Raw genomic sequence first — 27,041 nt, 5'->3', positions numbered from 1 at the left:
AAGGAATCTTTTAGTTGACGGAACAATAACAATAAAGGGAACCTGCCTTACATTTCTAAACTCTATGAATAAAAGTTCTTGTTCCTTTTAGGCTTGTATCTTGCAATTTTGTTTGTTCTGTGAATGTGTTTCTGATTTTGTGTAGCCTTTTATATTGCCATCCCTGTTATTTGACTTAAGAAGCTAGCTAGCTAGCTAGCTAGGTTTAACACTGTGGACTTGGATATTCTTAGTGGAAACAGAACAATGACGTCTAAACCTACATGCCTTATTGTTGCAAGTGCAGCACCTCAAGGTAAGACTCTGCTTGTTAACATTTTAATATAGTAACATGTCAAAGTACATCTTGTCAAACTTGGATAGTACTTGCGTAATTTCATTATTTTCCCGCTATTAGGAGTTTCGGTTCGGTCGTTCCAGCAATCTTTCTCTGTCTGTAGTCCAGTTTTCAACCTCCAGACAGCTACACCAGGGGTGAGAAATGGGCTGGTTAACCTAATTACTTTAACTCCAGCTGTAACTACATTGCACTAAATGTACTTGATTCAGCAGTCAGTACAAGACAACTTATATCTTGCACTCTTATACCACAGGGGAAACCTATTGACTTCGCCGGGGTTGATGAAAGCTCTGCTCGATGGGTTCAGGACTTCAGCGTCAAGTCCTTTGCCACTCCTGCCAAACTGGAATCCATTGATGGTCAAACTATTGACATGACTTTTATGCCATTTATTAGATTTTTATTTTAGCAACAATGGTGTGTTCATACTCTCCCTTTCTATTTCCACTGATGATAACAATTAGACATTATCACAATGTATTGTGATGTTTTAATACAGAGTGCTATAGGTTGCATTGGCCAAAGTTACACAGGCACTGATTCATGTATTGCAGGCGCACGTTACCAGGCTCTGCTGATTCCAGACTGCCCAGGAGCTTTGAATGACCTCGCTCACAGTGGCTCCCTGGCACGCATCCTCACGCATTTCACTTCTCAGAAGAGTAAGAGCTGTATAATACAGTATCTGAATGGTCTTAGTGGCTTCTGTGGCATTCACACTTCAATATCTTGACTTTATGAGTAAAGATATGATTATTTTGGATGTTTGCTCATGTAGATAGAAGTGATCACTCTGTGTGTGTTTGGGTGGATGGGTTTTCCAGAGCCTGTGTGTGCTGTGGGACAAGGTGTGTCTGCACTCTTTTGTGCCATAGAATCACAGAAATGGATATTTAGAGGATACAGCCTAACTGGAGTGAGTGTCAATAATCTGTCAATTAATTGTCACTAAATAAGTTGGTGAATTGTCAAAAATGCCCGTTTTGTTTCATAATTCATTCCGAATTTATGGTCCTTATTTACTGTACCTCATGTTTTTTAAGCCCTCAGTGTTTGAGCTGGTGCGTTTCCCAGATTTTGCCAACCTTCCTCTGATTGTAGAAGACTTTGTGAAAGACAATGGAGGATCGTACACAGGTGAACATATAGAATCCAATCTGATACATGGCATCTCATTGTGCAACAAAATAAATGTACAAAAAAAACCAATGTTTTCCCATTCTGACATGAAATGTTTTAAAATCTTTTGCAGCCAGCCAAGAAGATGCATTACATGTGGTCCTAGATCGCCATCTAGTGACTGGTCAGAATACTCAGTCCACTACAGCGGCAGTTAATAACCTGATCCTCCTATGTAATGGCAAGTAAAACCTCTCATTTGCCTACACAGTACCTTTGTTCATGGCCAGTTGAACATCTGGGATAAAACAAAGAGAGGACAATGCTAATTGATGGGAAAAGGTGGGCCCGATATGTAATTGCATGATTTAAGCTGTAAATGCAGCAAGTGATGAGTAATCATGTCTTTTGTATTCCACCTGGATACATTGCCATTACAGAGTATTTTTCATCAACAAATCTAATGTAAAATAAGTATACACTTTTCCATTAAATGTTTGGGTCTGGGGCTTTTTGGACTCAATTTTCAGTTAAAAAAAAACTGCAAAGCAATTCTGTGACAGTTGTGATCATTGATGTCTATTACTACTGCTAACAGTAGCCTTATAATTTTACTGTAGATTCCCAGAAACAGAATGTGAATTGCTGATTCTTTCCTAGTATACCAGCCAGATTTGGTACAAGTGTAAAATCATGAACACTTGTTTTCTGGGTCAACCTTTGTTTCATGGTGGAGTACATCTAAGTGTACATTGTATACCAGTGAATGTACAGTTCTGTGGCCTTAAAAAGTGATTGTTTCCATCTTCAGATTGCTGATTTTGGAAGTATTGTACTCGTCTTATTAACAAACATAAGAATTAAGAAATTACTTTTCATTAGTATCTCAGAAGAGATTACATGATTTTTCCAGAAATATAGGCATCTTATCCCCCACTCCCCTTCACCAGCTTGTGCTAGATTTAATGCAGAGTGCAAAACAGCTGCATGTTACACACAAGCTCCTATTCACCCTTAGATTTCTATGAACATTACTGACTGACTGTCAGGGTACTGTTACTACTACTCTGCAACTCTCACAATAAGACCAAAAGTGGTGACTGATAATGGGCTCTTGCTTTGAAATGTAAAACAGAACCTGTAATCATTGCACCTTTTACAATACATATAAGGCGAGTCTGTGGAAAAAAATGTCAATAAAACTTTCCATTTCTCATATACACTAGACAAAGTGTGCTGATTAAGTCAAATGTTTAGGAATATATGCTTATACATGTAAAGTATGAATATAAATTTATACTTGGATGAATATATAGTAATGTTTACATTAGTGGTAATGTTTACACAAGTAGCTTTCAGAATATTCTGGATAAACCAGAATTAATAAAAATAATTTTATTGTCATGCTCAGCATTGGCATTGTCATAAATAACAATGTACTGTACACATCAGTGTTTGAACAGATGTTACATTTTGGATGTGGTACACGTGTGTTAATGGTCCCAGTCCAGTTCACAGAAGGTCATAGAAATAGTCCAAGCCTTGACCGAGTTCCCACATAGAAATTCCTGTTCCAAGTTCTGCTGCCAGTGCAATTCTTAACTGAAGAGACTAGAAAGAGAGGATGAGCATACCTGTGAGTGATATTTATGAGAAATGTATATCAGCTATTAAAACAAACAAACAAAAAAAAAACATACAGCTTTACCTTCAAAGTTGGGTAATAGACTACATGTTTCACTGCATTACTCCTAAAACAAAGAAGCAACAAGCAGCATTACAATTAAGAGTTATAATAATATTATTATTATTATTATTATTATTATTATTATTAATTAGTAGTAGTAGTAATAATGATGATAAAACAAATGAGAGACAAAATTGCTTAACATAAATGAACATGTATTTGACACTTCTAGTCTGCAATATCTCTGTGGCTTAAGTAGATCTGCACTGGACTAAAACTGCACTAAAACTAAATTTTGTGGATATATATATAAAAATAGAAACACCACAGCCAAAGCTGATTATCTCAAAATGGCCTTTACTCAGCCCTATTAATCAACTGACCACTACCAGGCATATCAGTGAACGGAAATAAAATAGTTGATTAATGGTCTAAAATTATATGCCGAAGTATGTTGAGCAATTATAGAAAACTTTTTTTTTTTTTTTGCAACTGCAGCCTACTATGCGTCAAGCTGATTGAACTTAAGGTGCTGCTAAAGAAATGCTGGAGTCAAATACTAGACCTAAAGATGATGACTAAGGTCTTGTGACTGGACTGGCCCTTTTGCTGTGCGTTTTATGAAACATGTCGTGTGCGGGTGCATGTGGGGCACATGGCAAACCTTCTGTAACTGAAATAGTTCTCTCCTGCATACTCATCCCACAGTATCTTTGGTTTGACCTCCTTCAACAGATCAATGTACCTACAAAAGACAAAGACAGGGAGAAAGATGCACAGTGTCAAAGACGGCCGTCATGAAAACATGGCATCTGCAATGCCATAAAAACACTGTAATTACACATGGACAGCATTTATTCTGAAACTTTCATACCACCATAAGCAGCATGAGTATACAAATTCAGGCATTCTACATGTATACAAGAATTTTAAGTATTCTGATATTTCTTAAGTCATACCTGCCCCCTAGGAGGGGCTCAGCCCCCCCGTTGCTGGAGAAGTCCAGGCCATACAAGTTCAAGCCCAGCAGGATCTTGTGTCTCCACTGGCTCTGTGGAGCAAGCTGCAGCACACACTCTCGCACCCAGGGCAGTGGTGAACTGGGGCCTTGCCTACAGCACACACAACAAACCTGAAGTTGAAGATGATACTTTACAGATCAAGGTTTGGAAAAAAAAATCTAAGTTACGAGTAAAGATAGCTCATTTCACATGACCAGTTGTGCGTTGACATATGTATACACACACACAAACATAACAGTTGGATTTCAAATAAAGAACGGCTCCCTTTCAACAGATGAAGTCATGAAGTAGCCAGAGAGCCTGTATAAACACTGCTCTGAGAGAGCAGATCAACATGCCAGACATTTATGTTCTAAAATCATCCTACATTCCTCCTTTTACTTCCTGCTTCCAAACAGAGATGCAGCAATACATCTTTATATTTGTAACCATTCATCTTTTAGCAAGCTGGTGAGATTTCACGTACTAGCACAAGTAACTAGATCCAGACTATAAAGGCAGCATACAACTTACAGTCATGGCCAAAGGTTTTGAGACTAGCACAAATTTTGGTTTTCACAAAGTTTGCTGCTTCTGTTTTTATGGTGGCAATTTGCCTTAACTCTAGATTGTGAAGAGTGAGCAGATGAATTGCAATTAATTGCAAAAAGTCATTCCTTGCCATGAAATTGAACTTAATCACAAAAGTTACTACATTCCAGTCACTGCATTTCAGCCCTGCTTAGAAAATGGCCTGCTAACCATTTCAGTGATGATCTCGTTGGCTCAGGAGAAAGTGTTAATGAGGACAAGGAAGCTGATATCACTCTGCCATGCTGATTAGGAGAGCAGACTGTTTGCTTTAAAAGGGTGGTGGTGCTTGAAATTTTCTTCTGTTCACCATGGTTACCTCCAAGGAAACATGTGCAGTCATCACTGCATTGCATCAAAAGGGCACAGGGAAAGACATTGCTGCTTGTAAGATAGCACCTAAATCAACAATTTATCGAATCATCAACAACTTTAAGGAGAGAGGTTCAATTGCAGTGAAGAAGGCTTAGGGTGCCCAAGAAATTCAAGCAACTGCCAGGGCTGTCTCCTAAAAGAGAATGCAGTTACGGGATCAGGTCACCACTAGTGCAGAGCTTGCTAAGGAATGGCAGAAGGCAGGTGTGGGTGCAGTGAGACCAAGGCTTTTAGAGGATGGTTTAGGGGCAAGAAGGGCAGCAAAGAAGCCACCTCTCTCCAAGAAAAACATCAAGGACAGACTGACATTCTGCAGGAACTATAGGGACTGGATTGCAGAAGACTATTTTCTCTGATGAAGCCCCCTTCAGACTGTTTTGGATATCTGGACAAGTGATTGCCCGGAGAAGAAAAGGTGAGTGCTACCATAAGTCCTGTGTCATGCCAACAGTAAGGCATCCTGAGACCATTCATGTGTGGGTTTGCTCAATTTTGCCTAAGATCACTTCCATGAATAAGGAAGGGTATCAAAACATCCTCCAAGAGCAATTTCTCCCAGCGATCCAGGAGCAATTTGGTGATGAACAATGCTTTTTCCAGCTTGACGGAGCAGCATGTCACAAGGTAATTGTGATAACCAAGCAGCTCAGTGTACAAAACACTGAATTTGCTATGCATGGCCATGAAACCCCCCAGATCTCAAGCCCATTGAGAACCTGTGGTCAATCCTCAAAAAGAGGGTGGACAGGAACTGTGATAAACTCCAAGCACTGATTAGGCAAGAATGCATTGCCATCAGTCAAGATTTTGCCCAGAAGCTGATATCCAGCATGCCAAGGTGAATTGCAGAAGTCTTAAAAAAGGGCCAACACTGTAAATAGTCTTTGCTTAAACTGGATGTAATTGTCAATAAAAATTTAAACTTATAAAATGCTTATAATTATACTTCACTATACCATATAAACATCTGGGGAAAAAAAAAAAAAAACAGGCAATAAAAAACAATTTGTCAGTCTCAACTGTTGGCTATGACTGTACAGAGGCAATGTTTGCTTGGCTTCAGCAAAGAATATGATGTAATTATGGAGAAAACAACCAATCACGGATGTCATATGGAGGATTTGTTCACCATTTTGTGCACATGGCAGCTGACTGAACTCAGAACATGGATAAAAGCACTATGCAACAAATCCTGTAACTGGTTGACAGGCAAAATGAACCTGCCAATAGTATGTAAGCTTGGGAATGCACTTTTGGCATGGCACAACCCTCACTAATGTCATTTTGCAAGAAGTATTCAAAGCACTTAAGTCTCAAAGAATGTGAGAACTTTGTGAAGCACTTCAATGTGAATAAGTAAAAAGATATGAGAACTTTCTGTGATTCCTTCTATATTGCATGCCTAACCTGCCAGGGCCAGAGTAATCGTAAGTCATTAAACTAAATGCATCCACATAGGGGGCCAACTTCTCAAAGTCCTCCTGTCCAAACATCCCTGGCTGGGTTGTCCTAAACACAAAACAGAGTTTAATTATGAACAGACACAAATATGCAGCAACAAAGACCATAAAAAGTATAAGATGTAGGATTAGTGAGTGATCATGTGAGGTGTCGTTTACCCAGGACTGACAGCTGGAGGAATGACGAGAACACAGGTAAGTTTCCCAGCCTTTAGGAATTTACACAGGTGTGTGACCAGGTGCACCAGTTCTCTGCATCACACAACGATGACTCATAAACCCACAAACTCAGCAGTGTGTTCAGTGTAGAGGACCTCTGACACACCTCCAGCTGCTTTAACAGGTATTACTTGTTCAGCGATGTTTTAATGCATTCATTTACTTTCGTCAAGTCTCACACACACAATCACACAGACTGACTTTCTCTTGTTTCCTCCAAGCTGACTCCAAAGCTCCAGAGTATAGCCATCAAATCCTTCAGCCTAAAATGCAACACAACAGAATAACTTTAAAATGCAGTGCCGGATTATACCACCAAGTACTGTACATGGGTATAAACTAAATTGCAAGAACTATCCAACTTGGATCCAGCTTTATAAAGAGATCCTTCAGTTAATTGTTTATCCCAAAAACATTGGGAAGCTCCACTGTACCTTTGCCACCTCAACAATCTCTCTTCCAATTTCTTCAATCTCATCCTCACTGTCCAGCACACTCATAAAGTCTTGATAGGACCAACCATCAAATAACAACCGAGGTACTGCAGAAAACAGTATGAGGGTTAAACAGGATAGAGACTAGTAAGTATTACTCACATTTATGAATTATTTATAAATCCAGGGAGTTACAGGCCAAAATTCTATAATGTAAAATGGAGAAAATACTCACTTATTTTATTTTTCCTGTTTGCTTTCCTCACAGCTTTAACCCACCCTTTAAAAGAAACTTCAGATTAATTAAAAATCATGAGATACTGGTATGGAGGACAGGCCTGGGGGGAAAATGGATAGGCCGCACCCACCAGAATCATTGTCATGCAAGCCAGTAATATGGAAGCTCTCTGGCCCCCTGCGTCTGAGCTGGAGCCATACAGGAGATACTGAGGTTAGCTTAGGCCCAAACAGCTTTGCAATGTCATACCCATGAGAGTTCCACTGAAGAAGACAGGGAATAAAAGACAAAAAGACAAGATTCATAGAGGAAAGTCATAAAAGGATGAATGAAGACAAAATGAACAAATCTCTATATCTCCATTGAACCAACAGACAATTACTGAAATAAAACACTACTTAAATATCTTTTACAAACATAATGCTTCCAATGCAGAAGAAAAACAGCACAAACTTGTATGGTTCCATTTTCAACTATTTGAAATATGGGCCTTAAGATACACATCATTATCCTCATCTTACTGATATTCCTGAAACAAAAAAAATATAGAAAAGACCCAACAGTGTGGGAGAACTCACTGGTGTGATGTAACCCAGCACTGCTCCTTGGAAGTGACGTGTTGATATGGTGTGAGGGCAGTATCTCTTCTCTTCTCTCACTATATCCCTCCACTGGGGATCTGTCACTACCAGACCACGCTCCTGCACTGGCTGCTCAGCTACTGCTGTCTGAGACACCCACATAGACAGTATGGAAAAAAGCCACAGCAAGTGCCAATGTCTAGTGACACTCATTAAATGACTGCTAACTAATTATTACGGTCTCCTAATATTACCGTCACATAAAGTATGTCCAACGCATTTTAAAGAAATTTAAAAGACTATTTTGAACAAAAAGTTAAAGCAACCACACAGAATTTCAGATATTTAAAAGGTATATCAGCTAAGTGGGCTATACCCTTACCTCAGCCTCCTGCACTTTTTTAGACTTTTTGGCATCTGTTTTTGAGAGGGTGCCTCTGATCACAGGGACCGATATAAGGATGTAAAGAAATATCAGAATAACTCTCATTTCAATCTGTTCGTCTCTGCGGGGGAAATTAGATTTTTAGTACATTGGTAAAGCTGTAATACACAGAATTTCTTCAGACAGTCAGCAAAGTCCTGTACTCCCAGCGATCTATGGCATGGTAGTTACTCTTCTTTTGTCACCCGTCTCTCGATGTCCAACATTTTGCAGGTTTTGCAAGTTAGGATAGCTGCGCTAGCTATTCCTACCTCTTTACCTCAAATTTAGCAGTTATATGTCATTGTCAGCTACAAATCTATGGGTTTAAATTTGCTCTACATTCAACGAAACTTCAGATTAAAAAAAAAAAAAAGTTTTGCTGTAACACTAAGCGACAAATCATGCTTTTTAAAAAATAATCAACTGTATGTGCCAGTTTCAGCTAACTAGCGTTAGGTAGCTGGCCACCTAGGATACCCTAGTACAACTACGGAAAAATGATTTGCCAAGAGTGCAGCTAATATTAGCTTGGATAACATTGACACACGTCGAATGTTGTTATATGCGGTGAAACAGAAGACATGTTTACTTACCCTAATCTTTCTATGTTTTGAAAATTGAACTGTTTAACAGAAAAACAACGCCGATCTTCAGAACACAGCGCACCATCTCAATGATACCCTGCACAGTAGCAGTTAGCTAGCCACCTAGCTAGTTAGGTTAGCTACCAATGGCTAACGACGCACCGTCAGCGGGGGAGGGGCCGAGCATACAGAATCACGTGACCTTGACATGCCCTACTATGTCAAGTTTGATCCACGTCAAACTAAACAGCTGAATTGAAGTTTGCCATTTATATGTATATATTTAAAAAAATCTCGGGTCAGGTAGCACCCAAACCCAATAAAATGTAACACAATTAAGAGGGCACAGCAGGTAGGATACCAGCTCATAGATGTTACATCGCAAAATATTTGATGAGCCTATTTTTAGATTTTTTTACATATAAATAACAAAGCGGGAAACGTAACATTAAACAAACAATACAGGAATCCATGAATCACTTACGTTTGTAGAAATATTTCAGCCTAGATGGCTGTTAATCTATAGCTCAGCATTTGTAAAAAAAAAAACAAAAAAACAAAAAAACCAACAACCAAAAATATTGTAATTAAACTAAAAGCAAATTTAATATTTAATATTTTAATATTTAATATGATTTCATATTTTCTCTTCACAGTGAAAATTAGGGAGCCACGCTTGCAGTATCAACGTTATTATGCCATAATCATATTGCATTTTTACCTGACATGGTAGCGAGGACATATTTTACCATACACTAATTTAAGCGTCAGACAGCCCCTCCACTCCTTCACGGAACGTGAGAATCTAAATGTACACTAACTACCCATTTCCCATGGGATGACAGTATTAAAACATAAAAGTTTATATCTTAAATTGGGTAGGTTATATTTCTATGTTTTAACTTTTTTTTCTCACATTAAACCTGCGAGGTATAAATTGTGTCCCATATTTGGTCACAGTTACTTTTCTTAAAACAGGGGAAAGCAAAAGTACTATCAAATAAGCTGTAGACATATCACACTCTTTAGTAGATGGATGACCAGGCTGTGTTGGGATGCAATGGACATTTCTGAATTCAGAATGAACATGGACACATAAATATAAGACCTCAACATGAATAATTATTCAGCTGAATAGCCTAAATTTATCTCATGAACAGTGACTGATGTGATTATTATTGAATCTAGAATCTTTCAAATGTTTCATTCTTGTGTACTAAATCCATGTGACTTAAAAGAAAAAAATAGATCATTTAAAACATACTTTAACTTAAAAGGAACAAGAAGTCATTTTCACCACCAAAAAGTAGCAAACAATATTTATGAAAGTGATTATTTGTACTCTTTTAATATAAAGAGATGAAGATTGCTTTATAGTCCTCAAATGAATCAGTTTACTTCATAGAGTGGGTCCCCCACATGGAGGCAGCCATATTTAAAGTAGATTTAGGACATACTCTCTGAAACTTCCAGGTCACTATGTGTTAGTATAATAGCTGTTTCAAGAATAATTGTTGGAAGCCACATTTTTCCTTTAGAAAATAAGCTCCACAATTCTAACCCTTAGAGGTGAACAGACTCAAACAACACACCTTCAATCCACAACAATTTCAGCTCATTATAGTGAAGAAACAAAAGACTTTTCTCAGGTATCAGGCAAGTTTATTGTGAATCTTCAGTGGAAAATGCTTCTTCTATAAACATTTTGGGGACTACACCTCCTAAACGTGTTGTACCAACATAATTGATTTAGATAATATGTAACACAAAAATATATGCTTGCTTATACATTGGCTGTATAGTGTACTTTTAGCGTACAGCGTACTTCACCAGTTGATCCTTTTTGCGTCCCCCCCCCCCCCCCAACACCTTTGACAGGCTACAATTTTACCTTCATATCTTTAAAAGCTGCCAATGTCTTTCAGTAGTTAAAGGTTATTACTTCACACCTTAAGATGGAAATCAGACAGTGAAACATACCTCTCAAATTCCTTAACAAATGGTAAACGTTCATAAACTTACTTCCAATTTTTGCAAACTGCCCCGACTGACATCTCTCAGCCTGTGTCCTTGTGTTTCATCACTTCCTCCTGTCTGGGTCTGTAGCCTGTCTTTACGGGTGAGGATTGGGTTACCTGGGTGCAAAAGTTAGTTCTTCCGGCGTGGAATTGTGGGCTTAACAATAGAATGACAAAAAGGGGGGAATAACAGGGAATGCCATTACTGTCTTTTTGGCCTTGGTTTGATAACGCTAGTATGAACATTCAGAGCACTCAATGGTAATTCATTTTATGAGTTTATTTCAGAAGCACACAGGTATCTCTTTATTCTTAAAGAACACTTGTTCACATGCATATAGAAAATACCGTAACTAAAGCCTCACAGCAAGTGGTAACCTTCCCTCTTGTAAATTGCAGTGTGATTCTTTTAATACTGCATGTGTAGTAACGTCATGATATCAACATTTTTTATCAGGGTTCTTATGCACAAAAGGTTCATAGAGCAGGTGTTGGTCTTTTCTAGGCCTGTTGAGCTGGTTGTTGGCTGAGTGGGGGACAGAGGTACCATGTTGACCACTGCTGGACAACTTTGGGGTTATAATTCCTGCTCACAAACGCGACAAGATCATTCGATCAGGGTTGAGAACTGACAGGGTAGAAAGGATACTGAGAGGGGACTTGTGTGAAAGCAAGATCTGAAGCTACTGGGAATTGTTGGAACCAAGTAAAAGCAAAACTCTTAAAATCCAGAATTTTAGCAAGCAATGTAAGCAATTCACAAATAAGACAATGGCATACCAAAAACAGTGGTTTATTTTTAATTCTACACAGTCAAACAATATGATGTATAATCAATCACTTGAAAGAAGATTCAAGTTATGAAAAAGAAGATATAATGTGGGCACAGAGTTGGGACCCAGCAGGGGAAGGCATTTCCATTTAGCGATGACTAAAAAAGCCTTGAGGATGATTATACTTAAAAGGCTTCAGACGATTTGGACCCCTGAAATTCAAGAAATGAATATTTCAATGAGAGTTCTCATTCAAGTGTACAATAATCTAAAATACTCATTGGATGCCTGTGGGCGCCTTGATTTTACCTGGCAGTGCGTAAGCACATCTTCTCCCTCGGGAATTCCCTTGGGCCCTCTGAGCCATCGCACACTTGGCTTTCTGTCTCCAGGTACACATCCAGACACACACAGAGACGCTGCATCTGGTTGGTCAGGAGCTGAAGTCCTGGGCGGGGCCCCTGCAGCTCAGACCTGAACACATTAACCTCGCTCTCCATTGCCTGGAGGAACAAGAACCAGTCAGGAAGGCAAAATGGATGGGTACATCAAAGTAAAATAATTTTGCATTCACAATGGATGAATAGAGCCATTAAGATGACTAGAAAGAAATAAAGATAAAAAATATGGGGGTGAAACTGATTGTGGCAGCAATAGGAGGGTCAACAAAAACTAGGGATGTTGGGGATAGTAATATACTTACCCGTAGGTTATCGTCTGTGCGGCCACTGCGCTCTCCTTTCCAGAGCAGTGAAAGAGAGAAAAGAGGAGTGATCTCTGGATAGCGAGGATTCAACACCACTGCCGCCTGAAGACGAGCTGAGACCCAGAGAGGGCGCCAGTAAAAAAGACAGAGAATCACCTGTGTGCATCTAGAGGCCAGCTATTAATTGAATAATGTACAATTCTATTTTTATGGCTGTAAAATCCCATGCTGTGTTCAAACTTTAATTTGATGCATGAACATTTCATCATCAAACCCAAATTTTTCTCTCCATCTCACCTGTTCCCCTCTCTACTGTGGCCATGAAAAACAGGTCAGTGTTCCGCACCAGGCCAGCCTTCATCACATGCTGCACAAAACTCAGCTCCTGAAAATACACACACACACACACACACACACACACACACACACACACACACACACACACACACACACACACACACACACACACACACACACACACACACACACCTCGTCATTTCACGAGTACTGTCTAGAAGAGTTTATTCTCTGGATTGTTGAACACAACATTGCTGAACAGACGCACACAGACACAAAAAACCCACTCAGTTTGACAGTCTTCATCCTCCTTGGTGATATTTGTAACTTACTATGTTGCATCATCATTACAAGAAATTAAACAGTATTTCTGCAGAGTTAAAAAAAATGGCTTGGTGGTGTGATACAAGCTGTAGGTAAGCTAACTGTTAACCTTAAACCAATGCAGCAGAAAGTTCACCTTCTTGGAAACCATTTGTCACCTTTACAAATGACTTAAATATGTTTAAAACTACACAGATACATTTTGCAGGTCTACCAATAGATTCTGGCAAAAGCCTCATTTACTGCTTTGGCAACATTGTAAAAAGTCTTATTGATTAAGTGATTATGGTTCTCATGCTTAATACATTCTGCAATGATCCACTATTTTTGTTTCTGACACACTAGTTTAACCCAATTCCAGCACAGCAGAGTCCAAGCCGTTCATGCAACATTAGAGCAAGTTTAGCACAGCCATAATTATCATCCTTTAAACCAGTAATTTAACACAAGGTGAAAAGATCACAAAAGCCACTGTAGACAGGCACGTACCACAAACTCCTCATAGCTCATCATAGTCCAGTGAGCCAGGCGAGAGACCACTTTGGCTGGGAAGAGATGCTGGCACTCATTGGAGACTGGAACTATGCTGTGTTCTACAAGAACAGACACGGCTATGAACTCAAACACATACTCAAAACATATCCCGTTAACAGCTGAGCGTAATGGTCATCCTAAAGGCATATATGAGTGTGTGTGTGTGTGTGTGTGTGTGTGTGTGTGTGTGGAGTGCCTGTGGACATGCGCCTATACCCAGTGAGCTGAATTGTTTGTGCAATGCCAGACGAGCCTGCAGACGTCCTCTCAGGAGCTTCATGGTGCTCTCCATATGGCTGGCACTGAGAGAGCTGTGTGGTCCTTCCACCTACAACACATCACAAGACCTTCAGCACTGTAACACACATACACACAGAGACACATACAGACACACACAGTACAGCATCTCACCCTGAACTTATTCTCATTCACTGCAGTACAACACACTGCAAAATTTAATTATATACACAGGATGAGATGGTAAATATCCTGCGCCAAACCATTAAGTTTTCACATAGGACCCATTCACTTCACTCATAACAATCCCACTGTTTCGTAAGCTCTTCATGGGGGTTGTTAGTCTGTCCTTCATTAAATTATGACACCTCCAGAAGGTTCAACAGTGTGGACTGGCACCAAAGATCCAGCCCCCTCCAAGTTCACTTTTGAGCCACAGACATACCACTTACAGCCATTCACTCCCTAAACCATAATCCTCATATATGCTTCCCCAGTGACTAAGGCTGTACCCAGCCCCACGCATGCTCAGTGCTGCCATTTCCATATGGATTTTACCACTAAACCTCCTAAAACTCCAAACATACTAATCTCCCTCGTGACTAAGGCCATACCCAGTCCCACTGGCACCATTAATGCATGCTCAATGCCACCAGTTCCATCTGGATTTACCATTTATAGACATGACAATGCCAGGACATCACACTCTACTCAGGTGTCCGATCCTCTCCATGCCCAAAGCACCAAAAAAAAAACAAAACCCACCAGCCACACATCAGCCCACTTTATACTGCATTTCCCCAACTAGCATATGCTCTCATCATCAGCTACTTCTGATAATTCTTTCACAGCTACCTTTAGCATACAGCTTCTAAAACCAAATTACACAAGCAAAGATGTAGCAGACTTGGATACAAATTCCCTAACAACCATCTCTACTGGCCTAAAATACACCTGCCACCCACAGTCTCTAACAGTAGTCACCAAGTGGATATTTCAGCTTCTTCCTTTCCAAAACTTCATCATCTGCATTCTTGAATAAAATTGTTAACTCTGGAAATAAACTATCGATTTACTCAACACACTATATGTATTTAACGCAATGCACTGAGGGACCTGTAGTTTTCTCCTGATATCTGTAACCAATTTCTAGAGATGGCAGGACAGCAGTTTTTCTGATCCAATACCAATACTGACATCTTGCATTCAGTTGTCACCCAATATTGATACTGATCCAATATTTTTCATTAAAACAACTATGGAGCTGTGGTTCAGTTGTTTGGAATTGTTTTGTGTGGGATGTATTATATATGCTATTTTTACTGATGTCATGCATGGATATAACAGGAATATGGATAAAATTGTATAAAAACATAATTCGACTAATTTTTTCTTCCATTTCCTTACAGTCAGTGTCTGTCTTAGTGAGATGATATTTATTGTCTTGATCACTTGGTTCTCAACTTTACTATACCCACCCTCCACACACATTCGGCTATTTGCGTCCTTTCTCTCTGGCTTTCTGTATCTGCTCATTATTACCTGGTAGAAGGTGGTGTACCTCCCAGAACTCAACCTTACCCAGTGTCAATCACTGAGAACGAGGCCCTGGAGTACTATGTAGCAGAGGCCCTAGCTAAAGGTTATATCTGCCCTTCCAAGGCCCCCGTTGGAACATGATTCTTTTTTTTTTTTTATAGCTAAGAAAGATGGAGGTCTATGTCCATTCATAGACAACAGGAGGCTTAACGTGACCATTAATTACGCCATCCACTGCCATTAGTACCAAATACTTTAGAACAACTTAGGGGGCCCAATTCTTCACCAAGCTGGATCTCCGAAGTGCCTACACTCCAATGAGTATTATGGTGGGTGACAAGTGGAAGATGACATTTATTACCTGGATACAGGTTTTGTCTTGTGGTCTGGCCAACACCCCTTCCATTTTTCAAGTCTTCTTTATTAACTATGTGTTTCAGGACATGATAAAGTTTGTTGTGGCTTACATCAATGATACACTTATTTATTCCTCCACGCTGTCTGAGTGTTTAAGACAAATGAAAGCTGTTTGCAAAGGTTGCTACAGAACATCCTGAATGTAAAGAGCAAGAAGTGTGCATCTGTACATCCTTGTTAGCAACAAAAATAAATAAATATATGGATGGAGTTAGCTGAAGCTTATTATCTAGTTTGTATTCCAAATTTCACCTTAAAACTCAGCAGGCTAACAGGAAACATAAACTCATGTAGCCTCTTTATTGACCTAAACCATAAGCACATTATCTGCCTTACACTCATTTAGCAATTCTAAAACACACTATTTGCAAAACACTAAACAGTTCCCTACATTAGACACATGATTCAAATCAATGCCATGCAAATGCCACACATTGACCAATTACTCAAGCCCAGTCCTCACTAATTTTTTACTAATTGTTATTAATCAGAGCCTGAGCTCCATCAACAGGCCACAGATTATGTGACTTGATTTGAACAATACTGGTCAGAGAGAAAGAGAATGAGGAAGAACAATGATATATGACAACTGGGCTACTTTGGCTGACAATGCGGTCAACCGTGGGTCCAGCCTAATCTGAGCTGCTACACTAATGAGCATCATCTGGATTTTTCAGAATGAGAACAGATAAGTAGACCCATCCTCCGTACATTTGTTGCATTTCATTTCATTCTGAAAAACCAAACCATTCACATCATGTTTTTGCAGAACTGTTAGTCTACCCCTTGCTAGAGGAAAAAGACAGCTGTTCACCCCATAGCAGGAAGAGACCCTCGTAAACATGGTCAGAGCAAATAGCATATGTTTACAACAACTATCACAACTGTGCAATGAATCTGTGCAAGTATGCTATCCTCTCCTCTCACTTGTACTGTATTCCAGTATCTTGTCACTATTTATAAAAACGAGAGAGCAAACGAAACAGCAGCTCCAGCACTCATCTCCCATAAGATGTCACAGACAGCATGGTACCCCTATCCACTTCCTTACAGCCTTATTCAAAGTATAGTATACGCAATCTCTGGCCGTCCAATATGAAGTAGTAAGCCAAACTTTAAAACATTAATGTCAATTTACCCCGCCAAAGCAACTTGTGTTATTAAAAGCGTTCACCATCTTCAGCCCCACAATTTGCTCTTTATCAAATTATTCAATCTTGCACTATAGCATGTCCATTATAGAATGCATCAGTTCTTCCTCCATTAGTAAACTTTCCTGCTCAAGTTTTCCTTTCAGTTGACAAACATCTAGACTTGCTGGGTTTAAGCTTCATCCTTGCAAACCTAAGATGATCATTTATCTTCTCTAGCAACTGCCAAGTGTATGGCAAAGTTGTCAGCTTTGCCTCGTCTTCCATGTATGCCCTGATTAGAGGGAGCCAGGTACCATCCTGCAGCCTCTCCCCACCTACAACTCATTCAGAAGCCCCATTTATCGCATCCATCCAATCGTAAATAAAGACACTACACCACACAACCCAGAACGCCACATCTTGAATTGGTGCGTGTTCCTACCCACAGCAACACAGTAATACCTGTGGACTGTCACGATGCCTCTCTCTGGCAAACGGTTCTTACACAGAACGGCATAGTTATACTTGTGAAGAACCGTTCCGACCCAGAGCAGCATAGTCATACCTGTGGACTGTCACTGGAGAAGTGCAGCCCTCCAAGACTCTGCACCCAAACATACGGATGTCCGAGCTCTGCCACATAATCCGCAAAAGATACTATACTAAAAAACAAAAACAAGATGTGTATTAGTCACACATCAAACATTAGAATTTACCATTATTACTGCAAGACTGTATAGCAGTACAATTTGAGCCTTACCCCACTTTGTCAAACTGGTAGCGGTTGGCAGGGTTAGGGGTTTCTTGGCCGTGATCAGAGGCATACAGACAGTTCAACAGAGACTCCGGGTTCAGAAGCTCCCTACAGAGAAGCATTGCAGAGGAAAACTGAAACATTGGCAACAATCATGAATTATAGCTATTTTCTTGTCATAGACAGTGGGTAGATCTTCACTAACAATGCAGACAGCATTTTTATGGGGAGGATTTGAGAATGGACTGGAGAACGCTAGCACGAGGCGGCTCACCCTGCGCTGATGGCTCCTGAGAGGTCGGCAGAGGCCGACACTTTAACTTTCACAGTGAGAATGTTGAGGTTCATTAGGTAGTAGAAGAACAAATGCAGAATGCTGCCATCTACATCACAGGAGGGAGGAGAGCGTTTAACGGCATGCACCAAAGACACGTTCAATGTCCAAATGAACAGTGCTGGCATCTGTGTTGTACACACAGGCACATACTCACGCACCTTTACAATTGAGCTCGATGCACAGTGAGAGAGGATGACGTTTCAGCATCTCTTTGCGTTTGTCATCCAGCTGAACACCAACTGTAGCACGTCGTCGCTTCTAAAGGAAAAAAGGAGACTTTGAGAGGCTTTGCTCAAAACAAGGCAGAAAGCACCAGGAAAAATAAGTGACTTACAGTGTTCTGTTGTTCCTCTTCTGCATCTGAGTCACTCTCATCGTCTTGGGGGACCACAGACATATACACTTTATAAATATAAATTAAGCACACCGAACTACATGTTTTTTTAAATTATTATTATATATATATATATATATATATATATATATAGATAGAGATAGAGAGAGAGAGAGATATAGATATATATATATAAAAACCACACACACAAGCCTAGACGCACATTTTTACCTTGTGAATCTTCAGGTGGTCTTGAGAGGGCCTTGGCTTCATCTACATCTCCACTTATTGACACAGAGAGATTTGTGTCTGAAACATACACATACACACAAACACACATTCGCTGCATTAAGGCAAGATTAGCAGATTGTCAGAGATCAGTAATTCGTTTGTTTGTTTGTGTGTGTATATAGTGTCAAGAAGCCACAGGGAAAAAAAAAGACACAGCAAAGACAAAGAACAGGGAGTCATTTAGACAGAGAAGCAGGACGGAGTCGTGTGCCTTACCACAAGCTTGGCCATACGCACTGGCCTGCACCAGCAACACATAGAGAGGTGGAGGAAGGTGGCGCGCAACCTCCGCCTGTTTCTGCACACGTTCAAATGGCATGGACAAGTACTCCTGCACAGGCAGAGAGGCCTGGGGGGGGAAGAGGGAGATTATTACTGGGCACATGGGAACAATACAACTACTATGAATTTCCAGAATGGACACTTGGGGCATTTTCATGCGTCTCTCTCTTTGTTGTGTGTTCCACAGCAAATAAACTTCAGGGAAGTCCTGCCTCAAAGCCACGACCCACGGTGTATGAAAAGAGGAGGGGAAATGGAAAAGCAAGTTGCAAAGTTGTCAACAGCACTTTGCAAGTTGCAAAGTTGTCAACAGGGCCTTCAACAAGAAAACAAAAGGCTTTTTATGAAAACATATAAATATTGATAAAACCCTGGTACTATTTGCTGATAAAATCTATACTGCATTGCCCATTTTTAATTTCCCACTTAAACCAACTAATTTTGAGTTAATGTTTCCAGCTAAAGTCTCAAAGCACGGGATGGTCACTTCCAAAGTGAGTGTTCTGTACGCTGGCTGCATGTATTACCTGCATGATGGCTTGTAGCCCAGGCTGCAGACTGTTCAGGTACTCTTTCTTCATTTCAATTCCTTTCAGGATCTTCTCTTTAGTGCACAGGGAGCTCTTATACTGCTCAGCCAACCTAAATTATACATCCCAACAATCCAAAAGTGTTAAGCCAAGTTTTTAAACAAAACACCTTTCAAGAGAAAAAAGCAGCACACATACGTTCTCAGTATATCACTGTGTACTATTTGTATAAGTTAAGTGCGTGTGTGCATATGTGTGCATTTGTTACCTCTTCCTCTGCTCCAGTTCCCAGTCAAGCCTTGCAAGTGTAAGCTGATGAGGATCCTCTTTGGTGAGATGAGGACGTGAAATTTCAGCTGGAGCCTCCTGAAAGAACTCATCCACACTGACCAACTCGATCTCCTCATGCTGGGACCTAATTTGCAAAACAATTATGATAATTATTTACAATATGCAAAGCATTAGGGAAATACGTTTGGAGTTTTCTGAAGCAACACAGCAGAGTGGTCCAACGAAAGCACATTCCACCAATCTCTCCGATCTCTTCACTTACCTGAACTCCAGACATTTGCCGATCTCCTTCTGAAGGTGCAGAACTTCATAGAGGAGATTCTGAAGCTGCAGGTGCAACACATCCACCCTCTGCTTTGCCTGAAGAAGCGAAGGGTGGAGACAGAATAAGCCATGTAGTTGTAGTGGAGAGATGAGAAAAGGAGAAGAAAGGGTGGAGGCGGTGTGTACCTCATGCGTCTGATCCCGTGCTTTCTTCAGTCTCATGTGGGCCATCCGGTTCAACTTCTTCAAGGCAATGAAGTGAACAGAGCCTCTCCTTCGTCTCTCCTCAACCTCCATGCTCTGGACACACACACACAAAATCAGCACCACTCTGCTTCTTAGGGATTAAACAAACCAAAATATAAAAAACAACTCACCCCTTCTTTAGCTCCACTGGCTTTAAGATCTTGGATTTCAGCCATTAGTTTAGCCACAGCTTCACAGGTGCTTTTATATAGTATGTAGTCCTGTTCAGTATCTCTTCCTTCCAGTTCCACTTCCTCGTTATATACACGCACATCCTAATGAAAGACATACTCAGAAATGCATAGAGATAGCATGTGTTCACTCACTCCCAGCCTGCCAACAGGTTATAGGCAACTTATGAACTAGCATCTTCCTCAGATCTACTCTGACTAGCACATTACTCCATTCCCTCACCCAAGTGCACGGTAAAGAGAGGTGTGTTCAAAAGATGTATTTGAGATTAGGGTGGAAATTGGAGAGATTAAAACAAAGAAGCTTTTGCTGAACCTGCTTCCTGCCTGAATACAGCTTCCTCTGGCCGACAAGGGGTAGTGCAGGTGGAAACTTTGCCTAGCAATACAATCCACATAAGTCTGGCATAACATCAAAGCATCTCTTACATTTATTTTTCACACTTAAGCGAATTCCTGTAATCTAGCTGTTGAATAAAATAAGATCACAGTAATTACTTAGTGCGCCTGAAAAAATGCTTTGCCACTCTATACACAGAGGTTTATAATACAAGTCAAATTAAAGAGACTGGACAAGGTTAGAAAAAATAAACCTTTGAGAGTAAAAACTACTATGGCAATGATCAGTAGATTTGGATAATTATGTAGAGGGTTATTTTAAGACTTTGGGTAGACGGTTCCTCCAGAATAATCGGACAGCGTTAGAGAAGTCGACTCACCTGATCCGCATCTCCTCGAATCCGCTTAGTTTCGGGCGTGCCGCCATCACCGCGAATGACTTTCGTCTTGCGTTTTTTCAGGGGGTCCGTAGACATGGCTGAAAACAAACAAAGCTCACTAAGTAACCAAACAAATGCAGCTGTTACAGTAGATGAATAATACGTTATTATTATTATTATTATTATTATTAACACGTTATTACATGTATGCTAAGTAACGTTAGCATGCTAGTTTCATCTGAGCTCTTGTTAGATACTATAACGCTAACCTAGCTAGCTAAGGAGTCCGATTTTTCAGTTAAGATAGTAGTTAGATAGCTAGCTGTTTGACGCCGTGGCTTCAAGAAGTTTGAAAGATTTAAGGAGTGGCGAAAGAAAGTTAAATAGCTTTAAAACATGTAAAATAAAACCTGTTTCCAAATAAAACTTGTTTCCAGGTTATCCTAAATCGTATCTGGTTCCAACGAGCCTGGCTAACCGTAGCACACTGTTAGGGAGCTTGTTTTCAAACCTCACGACCCCTTCCATTTCGTATAATAAGTACTTTGATAATAACGGAATACAAAGCGACCTAATAAGATGCATTTATCCTCACCTCTCACACACTTTATCTAGGTAACAGGCTTGCAATCTAAAGACGTGTTTAAATGAAAAGCTTTGACCTAAGAACGAGCAGTGAAGTCAGATACTGGAGTACTTCCGGATTTTGTTGTATGTTCAAAATAAACATCTTAGACCGTAAGGTCTGAAATCAAAATTATTTACATTAAGATTAATTTACGCATTTTATTCGAATTCGGGCTACATGCATTTTACCCATTATTTTACAATTCTTAAAAATAAAATTTGTTATTTCCTCTCTTAACCCAATCTTGATCATCAAACACATTTTGGAGACACTGAACAGCTTCAAAAAGAGATATAAACTAATTAAATATAATAAACGTAAATAAACTTTAACATCACAGACTAGTTTGTAAACATGTGTTTTCACATCGTTTTCACAATTACTCCATTACTCAGTAGGCAACTTAATAAAAAAGCAAATACGCAAATGTATCCTTTTTGTCGGGAACTACCACTGACCGCCATAGGACTTTTACTTTAAAATATCAACTAAAGCCTACTTTCACACCCACCTGAGGAAGTAAACTCTTCTTAAGATTGTTCATGCACTATGGAGTTACCTTTGTTAAATAATTTCTAACAGGCATTTTTACAGAACTATAAAAAATATTATATCCGGCGAAATACCCGCGATACGTGATGGATAAATTAAGCAAATGACGTTGCCAGCTATACAAACTCATTAGTCATCTATGCAAAGTCCGCCTACAGTTGAAGACCTAAACATTCTTGCTAGCTAGCGGTTGCCTTGTTTTCATACACCATCAGAACAAAGCTAATCAATACAAAAGTTGTGCTGCCTTTATTGAAGGAGTTTTTAATGCATTATGGCTCAGTGGCAGCCTATCACAAATCTGAAAGGTTTATTTGTACATCACCCTCCTGTGGCTATGTTTTTCTTGTGCCTCCTGGTACTATCTGGAGCGTTTATTAGTATTGGGATATACTCTGAGAACCATGACATCAAGAACCCAGACATCACAATGGTAATTACAGTATTCTGCCTGTTGTATCATGAGCATTCTTTTAATACAATAAAAAAAAAACACCTTTATTCAAAGTGAATATCTGAGGGTGTCTCCTTTTCTGTATTTGTTAGCATAAACAGAATATATATGGAAGAAGATTCCAGGGAGTAACTTGTGTACTGTAGTAAAATATGCAGCGATAATACAAATTACAGTGAAGTACATAAAGTTTACAGAGAATTAGGATGTTTCAGACAAAGGACGCAAGTAACACACACTTGTGTGTTTCAGGACTGGAACCAGATGTTGACATCATTTGCAAGTCTTATGTTCTGCACACAGTTAAACAATACAGAGCTTTTAAATGGGAAACAGGAGATCAACTCGCCTCCACTCTTAGATCATGCCGATGTAGAAATCACAAACACATCCTCAAAAAATATGGGAGTTACTAATGTGGCCCTGCTAGTACCACTGGTGCATATCAGAGACATTGGAAAACAGAGCACCATCAGTGCCACATTACTTGGGAGCCAGCTAGGCCTAAGAGGTGTGTAAGTAGACTGGAAGAACATAATGCAAACTGTTGGAGCTAATTCACCTGTGGTCTAATATTGGCTCAACTTGTTGATTTTTTTTTTCTCTCCAGGTGCTGCTGGAAAAGAGTTACTAAACATATCACTATTCTTGCATCTACAAACCCAGATATCAAACGCTGATTCTAACTCTGACCTTGTCCAAACATTATCCAATAATGTTGACACAAAGCCCGGGGCTTCCATGTCCTGTCTGAGGATTACCGCCCCAGCTCACGTTCTACCTCAAACTCCGTAAGATAATATTATCACATAACAGATGTTATGTGGTTCTTTTTAGATGGTATACCTGTATGCTGAATTGAGGTTATTTTCAGGTCACCACCAGAATGCTCTCTTCATGACCACCTGGAGAAGATAATGCCACCTGTCAGGGCATTTGCTATAGAGTCATACAAGCAAAGTTCCCATAATGCAGCACCATGCCTCAGCTTGGAGTACACACCTGACCCCAAACTGACTGTTCTACTTACTCAGGTAACACACGTTAGTTTGAGTCACCATTTAACATGCATAAGGGTAGGAAACAATGCAGCATTACTATTGCCTATAGAGATGTACATTTTGTCAGTGCGGTCCATGCCTTCAGTTAATCCAGGGGTGTGTATCTTTACCGACACAAGCCTTGCAACATTTGCAGGTAAAGTACACAAGGGAAGATGCTTTTATGTTTTAAATTCTTTGAGTGCTTAAGCATTTTTTTAACACACACAAACAAAATATGAAGATAAAAACGTGGGTTTTGTTTCCATATATGACTTGGACATGGTTATTACTAATTACTAGCAATCACCAAAGACATAATGACAAAGCATTTATAAGGTATCCAGAATTTCATTATTATCAAATTTTATTACAAAAAAAAGATCAAATTTGATTTTGAGGTAAAATCTTTGTCTACAAAGATACTAGATGTTTTATTAGGATCATCCACTTATGAGGATTGACTCCAGCCCACTTAAGTATGATACATTTAGCTGATGTTTTTATACAATGCAACTTACCATTATGACTGAATACAGCTTGAGCAATAGGGCTAAAGTCCTTGCTTAGAGCAAACTGGCAACCTTCTGATTACAAGTCAAGTACCTTAACCACAGAGCTACAAGAGCTTTCCTTATTAGCATCAAAAGAGAGGGCAAGTGCACTGTATATGTGGCAAAGGGGTGGCCGGAATTGTTTGCATAACTTTAAAAGTTCTTTATATACAGAAGACCAAAATTGTTTGACCTTTATGGATTCATATGGACAATGAAAGAGAATTTTTGCACTTGATGCAATTTGGTTACACCTGTTTACTGAATTTGGTATATTTATAGATATATAAACCCTGTTTTCAGTGTTAGATTGTTTTTTTTTAAACCTACATTTATAAGTTGTAAGATCAAAGTCATTGTCAATAGATTGATACGGTCAAACTTAATTATTAATTGGGAATCCTAGATTTTTGCCCATGTCCCAAAGTCTGGAGAATTGGCCTTTTTGTTAATGTGATGAGTAAGTGCATCATTTTTATGATCACATGACATGGAGGTGTTTTAGTGTCCATAGAAAATGTCGACATGTAACTGGATGTCAAGTGCATCTCACTTGGATACGTTAATAATTTGTTAAATTGCCACTATTTAGGAAAATCTGGCCAGTTACCTCACTATATTTTAAGCAGACAACACCAGATATGTTGAAGTGGAGCCATAAAAGGCTATATATTGTTGAACATACTACACTACATATGCATGTCAGCTCTTCATATGCATGTGGTACCCAGGTTTCATTTTAATAATAATGATGACCTGTGTGTGGTCTTTGAGTAATGCTAATGTATGTGTGAGCAGGGTCAGTGATGAATTCACATAACTGAATAACTGATCATAAAAACAGAAACTCGGCATAACAGACTTAATCCTCAACACACCCAAATGATCAAAATGATATACTTTTGTGGCATTTCTTTTCCTAAAGCATCGATTTATGCTTCAGTTTAAGTGTTGAATCATGTCACCATTGTACTAATATTAACATGCCTCCTGCTGAAGGCATTGAAAAGCACAACTGAATGCAATGCAGAATGGGCTGTGAACATCCAGCACAGCCTAGAAGTAATCTTGCATAAAGACGCACCCTCTCTATCTTTCCGTTCTATGATTCAGACATATGTCTCACCAGCTGCTGCTGCAGCAGAGTGGCAACATAAAGTCTCTGGCAAAGGGTGGACAGGGTTGTCTTCTGCAGACGCTTTGCAAGGTCATGGGCAATGAACACTAACCTCTCTTTAATTATTTTCCACTAGGAAGAGAAAGCCCTAGCTAGGCTTCACCTGATGTTGGCCAGCATCATGTTATTAGCTCTGTGTGCCTTAATGTGCACCACTGGGACTCTTACCTGCACCAGATCATGCTGTCTTCTTGCCAGCAATCTCCAAATCCAAAAGGTGATGAGGATCAACCAACTAACCTGAATTAATGTTTCTTACATGTTACTGTGTTTAATGTATCTTTTACTTGTCTGAATGATTTATGTACATCCTTCACTGAAATCCATGTATCCTACAGGATACTTTACTAGGATCCTGAGTACCTGCACTAGATCATGAGCAGCACAAGATTATCTACAAGATAATCATGGACAAAATGTATGAACAAAATACCTTCGTTCTTCTGTCTTTCTCCAGTCTTTGATAAAAACTGAAGTGTGTGATAGCCTGCAAGATTGTACATTATCAAAATGGAGAAGTGTAGCTACTAGTTGCATTTAAAAGTTTCCACCGGACGTCTGTAAACTGCTGTCTTTTCTTTGTTCAGTTTGCCTAGCTAAAATGCAGAAAATGTGAAAACAGGATTTCATTTTTTGTGTTAAAGTTACTCACGTAATTATGCACAACTCTCACCTTTTGTGTACTATGAAGCAAGGCAAACAAAATAAAAACGCACATTTGTGAATTTCAGATTTCAGTTTTGGTACAGTAGTTTGCATCGTCTCTGAAACTTTTCGGTCCAACGACTTTCAGAAAGCGGTGAGGTTTCTGAACACCTGTGTATTTCACAAAAAAAACCTATTCGTACGCGATCGTGTTTACCCTGTGGACTTCTGTGGGACGTCATTTTCAATTTCTGTACCGTATAAAGCTCATAAAAGAACACGTGATGCTTGTAGTTAGCTGTGTTTCAATGAACGGGCCAGGGTCAATTGAAGGTCCCTACCACACACGTCCTCCTCATTAATAACGATACAACAACCAATATTTAGATATGACACAGTGCTATGCCAAAACATGCACGTTATACTAAAATTGAAAGCGGTCGAATCGCTTTGTATTGTAGCTACAATACTGAATTGTTGCCTCTTGCTCAATAACGTTAGCTTCACTGAATCGCGAAAATAAATCTACACAATAAGCAAGTGTTTGTAATCTAGCTACAGTGTAGTTAACAAAGGCTATTCTTATTGCTGTAGAAAAAAAACAAACAAAATAAAAGCAACATCTTCACCTTTTCTTTTCCATACCGCATTCCGCTCAGACTGCTATATAACGCTAAGAGACTTTGCTCTTCCATGAAAACAATCCTGGTCTTTCCGA

At 39.5% G+C, this 27,041-nt stretch overlaps 4 protein-coding genes across 8 annotated transcripts; 2 read left to right on the top strand and 2 right to left on the bottom strand.

Moving 5' to 3' along the window:
- The first annotated feature begins 154 nt into the window (after nt 1-154).
- gatd1 (glutamine amidotransferase class 1 domain containing 1) lies at nt 155-2,677 on the top strand. Its single transcript, XM_027000957.3, has 7 exons — nt 155-295; nt 398-474; nt 594-699; nt 895-1,002; nt 1,165-1,256; nt 1,384-1,477; nt 1,593-2,677. Exons 1-7 carry the CDS (start codon nt 247-249, stop codon nt 1,706-1,708), a joined length of 642 nt encoding a protein of 213 aa, XP_026856758.1. The 5' UTR covers nt 155-246; the 3' UTR covers nt 1,709-2,677.
- A 162-nt stretch (nt 2,678-2,839) lies between these two features.
- Nucleotides 2,840-9,222, bottom strand: chid1 (chitinase domain containing 1). 2 transcript variants are annotated; one of them, XM_027000958.3, is made up of 13 exons: nt 9,066-9,222; nt 8,428-8,551; nt 8,043-8,192; nt 7,595-7,727; nt 7,462-7,506; nt 7,227-7,333; nt 6,994-7,055; nt 6,733-6,825; nt 6,521-6,622; nt 4,106-4,258; nt 3,811-3,891; nt 3,168-3,210; nt 2,840-3,070 (listed from the first exon to the last, which is right to left on the bottom strand). In XM_027000958.3, exons 2-13 carry the CDS (start codon nt 8,533-8,535, stop codon nt 2,972-2,974), a joined length of 1,176 nt encoding a protein of 391 aa, XP_026856759.1. In that variant the 5' UTR covers nt 8,536-8,551; nt 9,066-9,222; the 3' UTR covers nt 2,840-2,971. The 2 variants fall into 2 exon arrangements, with proteins under 2 accessions (XP_026856759.1, XP_081568290.1); XM_081712164.1 differs by lacking the exons at nt 6,521-6,622; nt 6,733-6,825.
- A 2,629-nt stretch (nt 9,223-11,851) lies between these two features.
- thoc5 (THO complex 5) lies at nt 11,852-26,975 on the bottom strand. Of its 3 annotated transcripts, none has more exons than XM_027000991.3 (20): nt 26,953-26,975; nt 21,274-21,371; nt 20,495-20,638; nt 20,304-20,417; nt 20,116-20,213; nt 19,831-19,977; nt 19,560-19,674; nt 18,967-19,099; nt 18,691-18,768; nt 18,460-18,503; nt 18,284-18,383; nt 18,063-18,171; nt 17,795-17,896; nt 17,600-17,696; nt 13,925-14,036; nt 13,664-13,767; nt 12,851-12,938; nt 12,551-12,666; nt 12,157-12,350; nt 11,852-12,059 (listed from the first exon to the last, which is right to left on the bottom strand). In XM_027000991.3, the coding sequence occupies exons 2-20, from the start codon at nt 21,367-21,369 to the stop codon at nt 11,996-11,998; spliced, it is 2,055 nt and encodes a 684-aa protein (XP_026856792.2). In that variant the 5' UTR covers nt 21,370-21,371; nt 26,953-26,975; the 3' UTR covers nt 11,852-11,995. The 3 variants fall into 3 exon arrangements, with proteins under 3 accessions (XP_026856792.2, XP_026856793.2, XP_026856791.2); XM_027000992.3 differs by lacking the exon at nt 26,953-26,975 and adding an exon at nt 23,754-23,775; XM_027000990.3 differs by lacking the exon at nt 26,953-26,975 and adding an exon at nt 21,869-21,978.
- On the top strand, nt 22,418-26,678 carry zgc:158398 (transmembrane protein 248). Of its 2 annotated transcripts, XM_027000994.3 has the most exons (6): nt 22,418-22,886; nt 23,160-23,418; nt 23,518-23,698; nt 23,782-23,941; nt 25,755-25,895; nt 26,017-26,676. In XM_027000994.3, exons 1-6 carry the CDS (start codon nt 22,728-22,730, stop codon nt 26,035-26,037), a joined length of 921 nt encoding a protein of 306 aa, XP_026856795.1. In that variant the 5' UTR covers nt 22,418-22,727; the 3' UTR covers nt 26,038-26,676. The 2 variants fall into 2 exon arrangements, with proteins under 2 accessions (XP_026856795.1, XP_026856794.1); XM_027000993.3 differs by having other exon boundaries at nt 25,755-26,678.
- Nucleotides 26,976-27,041: the final 66 nt, after the last annotated feature.

This window comes from Electrophorus electricus, chromosome 4, assembly GCF_041902795.1.
Source record: "Electrophorus electricus isolate QZ-2024a chromosome 4, ASM4190279v1, whole genome shotgun sequence".
Lineage (NCBI taxonomy): Eukaryota > Metazoa > Chordata > Actinopteri > Gymnotiformes > Gymnotidae > Electrophorus > Electrophorus electricus.
Note: the sequence above shows the minus strand (reverse complement) of the source record. Positions and strands in the feature narration are given on the sequence as shown.

Coding starts and splice junctions, on each gene's coding strand:
- chid1 (XM_027000958.3), bottom strand. CDS start 8,535: ATGAGAGTTATTCTGATATTTCTTTACATCCTTATATCGGTCCCTGTG. Junction 7,728..8,042: donor TGCTGGGTTACATCACACCA/GTGAGTTCTCCC, acceptor TGTCTTCTTCAG/TGGAACTCTCATGGGTATGA. Junction 7,507..7,594: donor CTTGCATGACAATGATTCTG/GTGGGTGCGGCC, acceptor TTTCTTTTAAAG/GGTGGGTTAAAGCTGTGAGG.
- thoc5 (XM_027000991.3), bottom strand. CDS start 21,369: ATGTCTACGGACCCCCTGAAAAAACGCAAGACGAAAGTCATTCGCGGT. Junction 18,769..18,966: donor TGCGTATGGCCAAGCTTGTG/GTAAGGCACACG, acceptor TGTATGTTTCAG/ACACAAATCTCTCTGTGTCA. Junction 18,172..18,283: donor CATCGAGCTCAATTGTAAAG/GTGCGTGAGTAT, acceptor CCTGTGATGTAG/ATGGCAGCATTCTGCATTTG.
- gatd1 (XM_027000957.3), top strand. CDS start 247: ATGACGTCTAAACCTACATGCCTTATTGTTGCAAGTGCAGCACCTCAA. Junction 700..894: donor CAAACTGGAATCCATTGATG/GTCAAACTATTG, acceptor CATGTATTGCAG/GCGCACGTTACCAGGCTCTG. Junction 1,257..1,383: donor GAGGATACAGCCTAACTGGA/GTGAGTGTCAAT, acceptor ATGTTTTTTAAG/CCCTCAGTGTTTGAGCTGGT.
- zgc:158398 (XM_027000993.3), top strand. CDS start 22,728: ATGGCTCAGTGGCAGCCTATCACAAATCTGAAAGGTTTATTTGTACAT. Junction 23,419..23,517: donor GAGCCAGCTAGGCCTAAGAG/GTGTGTAAGTAG, acceptor TTTTCTCTCCAG/GTGCTGCTGGAAAAGAGTTA. Junction 23,699..23,781: donor CACGTTCTACCTCAAACTCC/GTAAGATAATAT, acceptor GGTTATTTTCAG/GTCACCACCAGAATGCTCTC.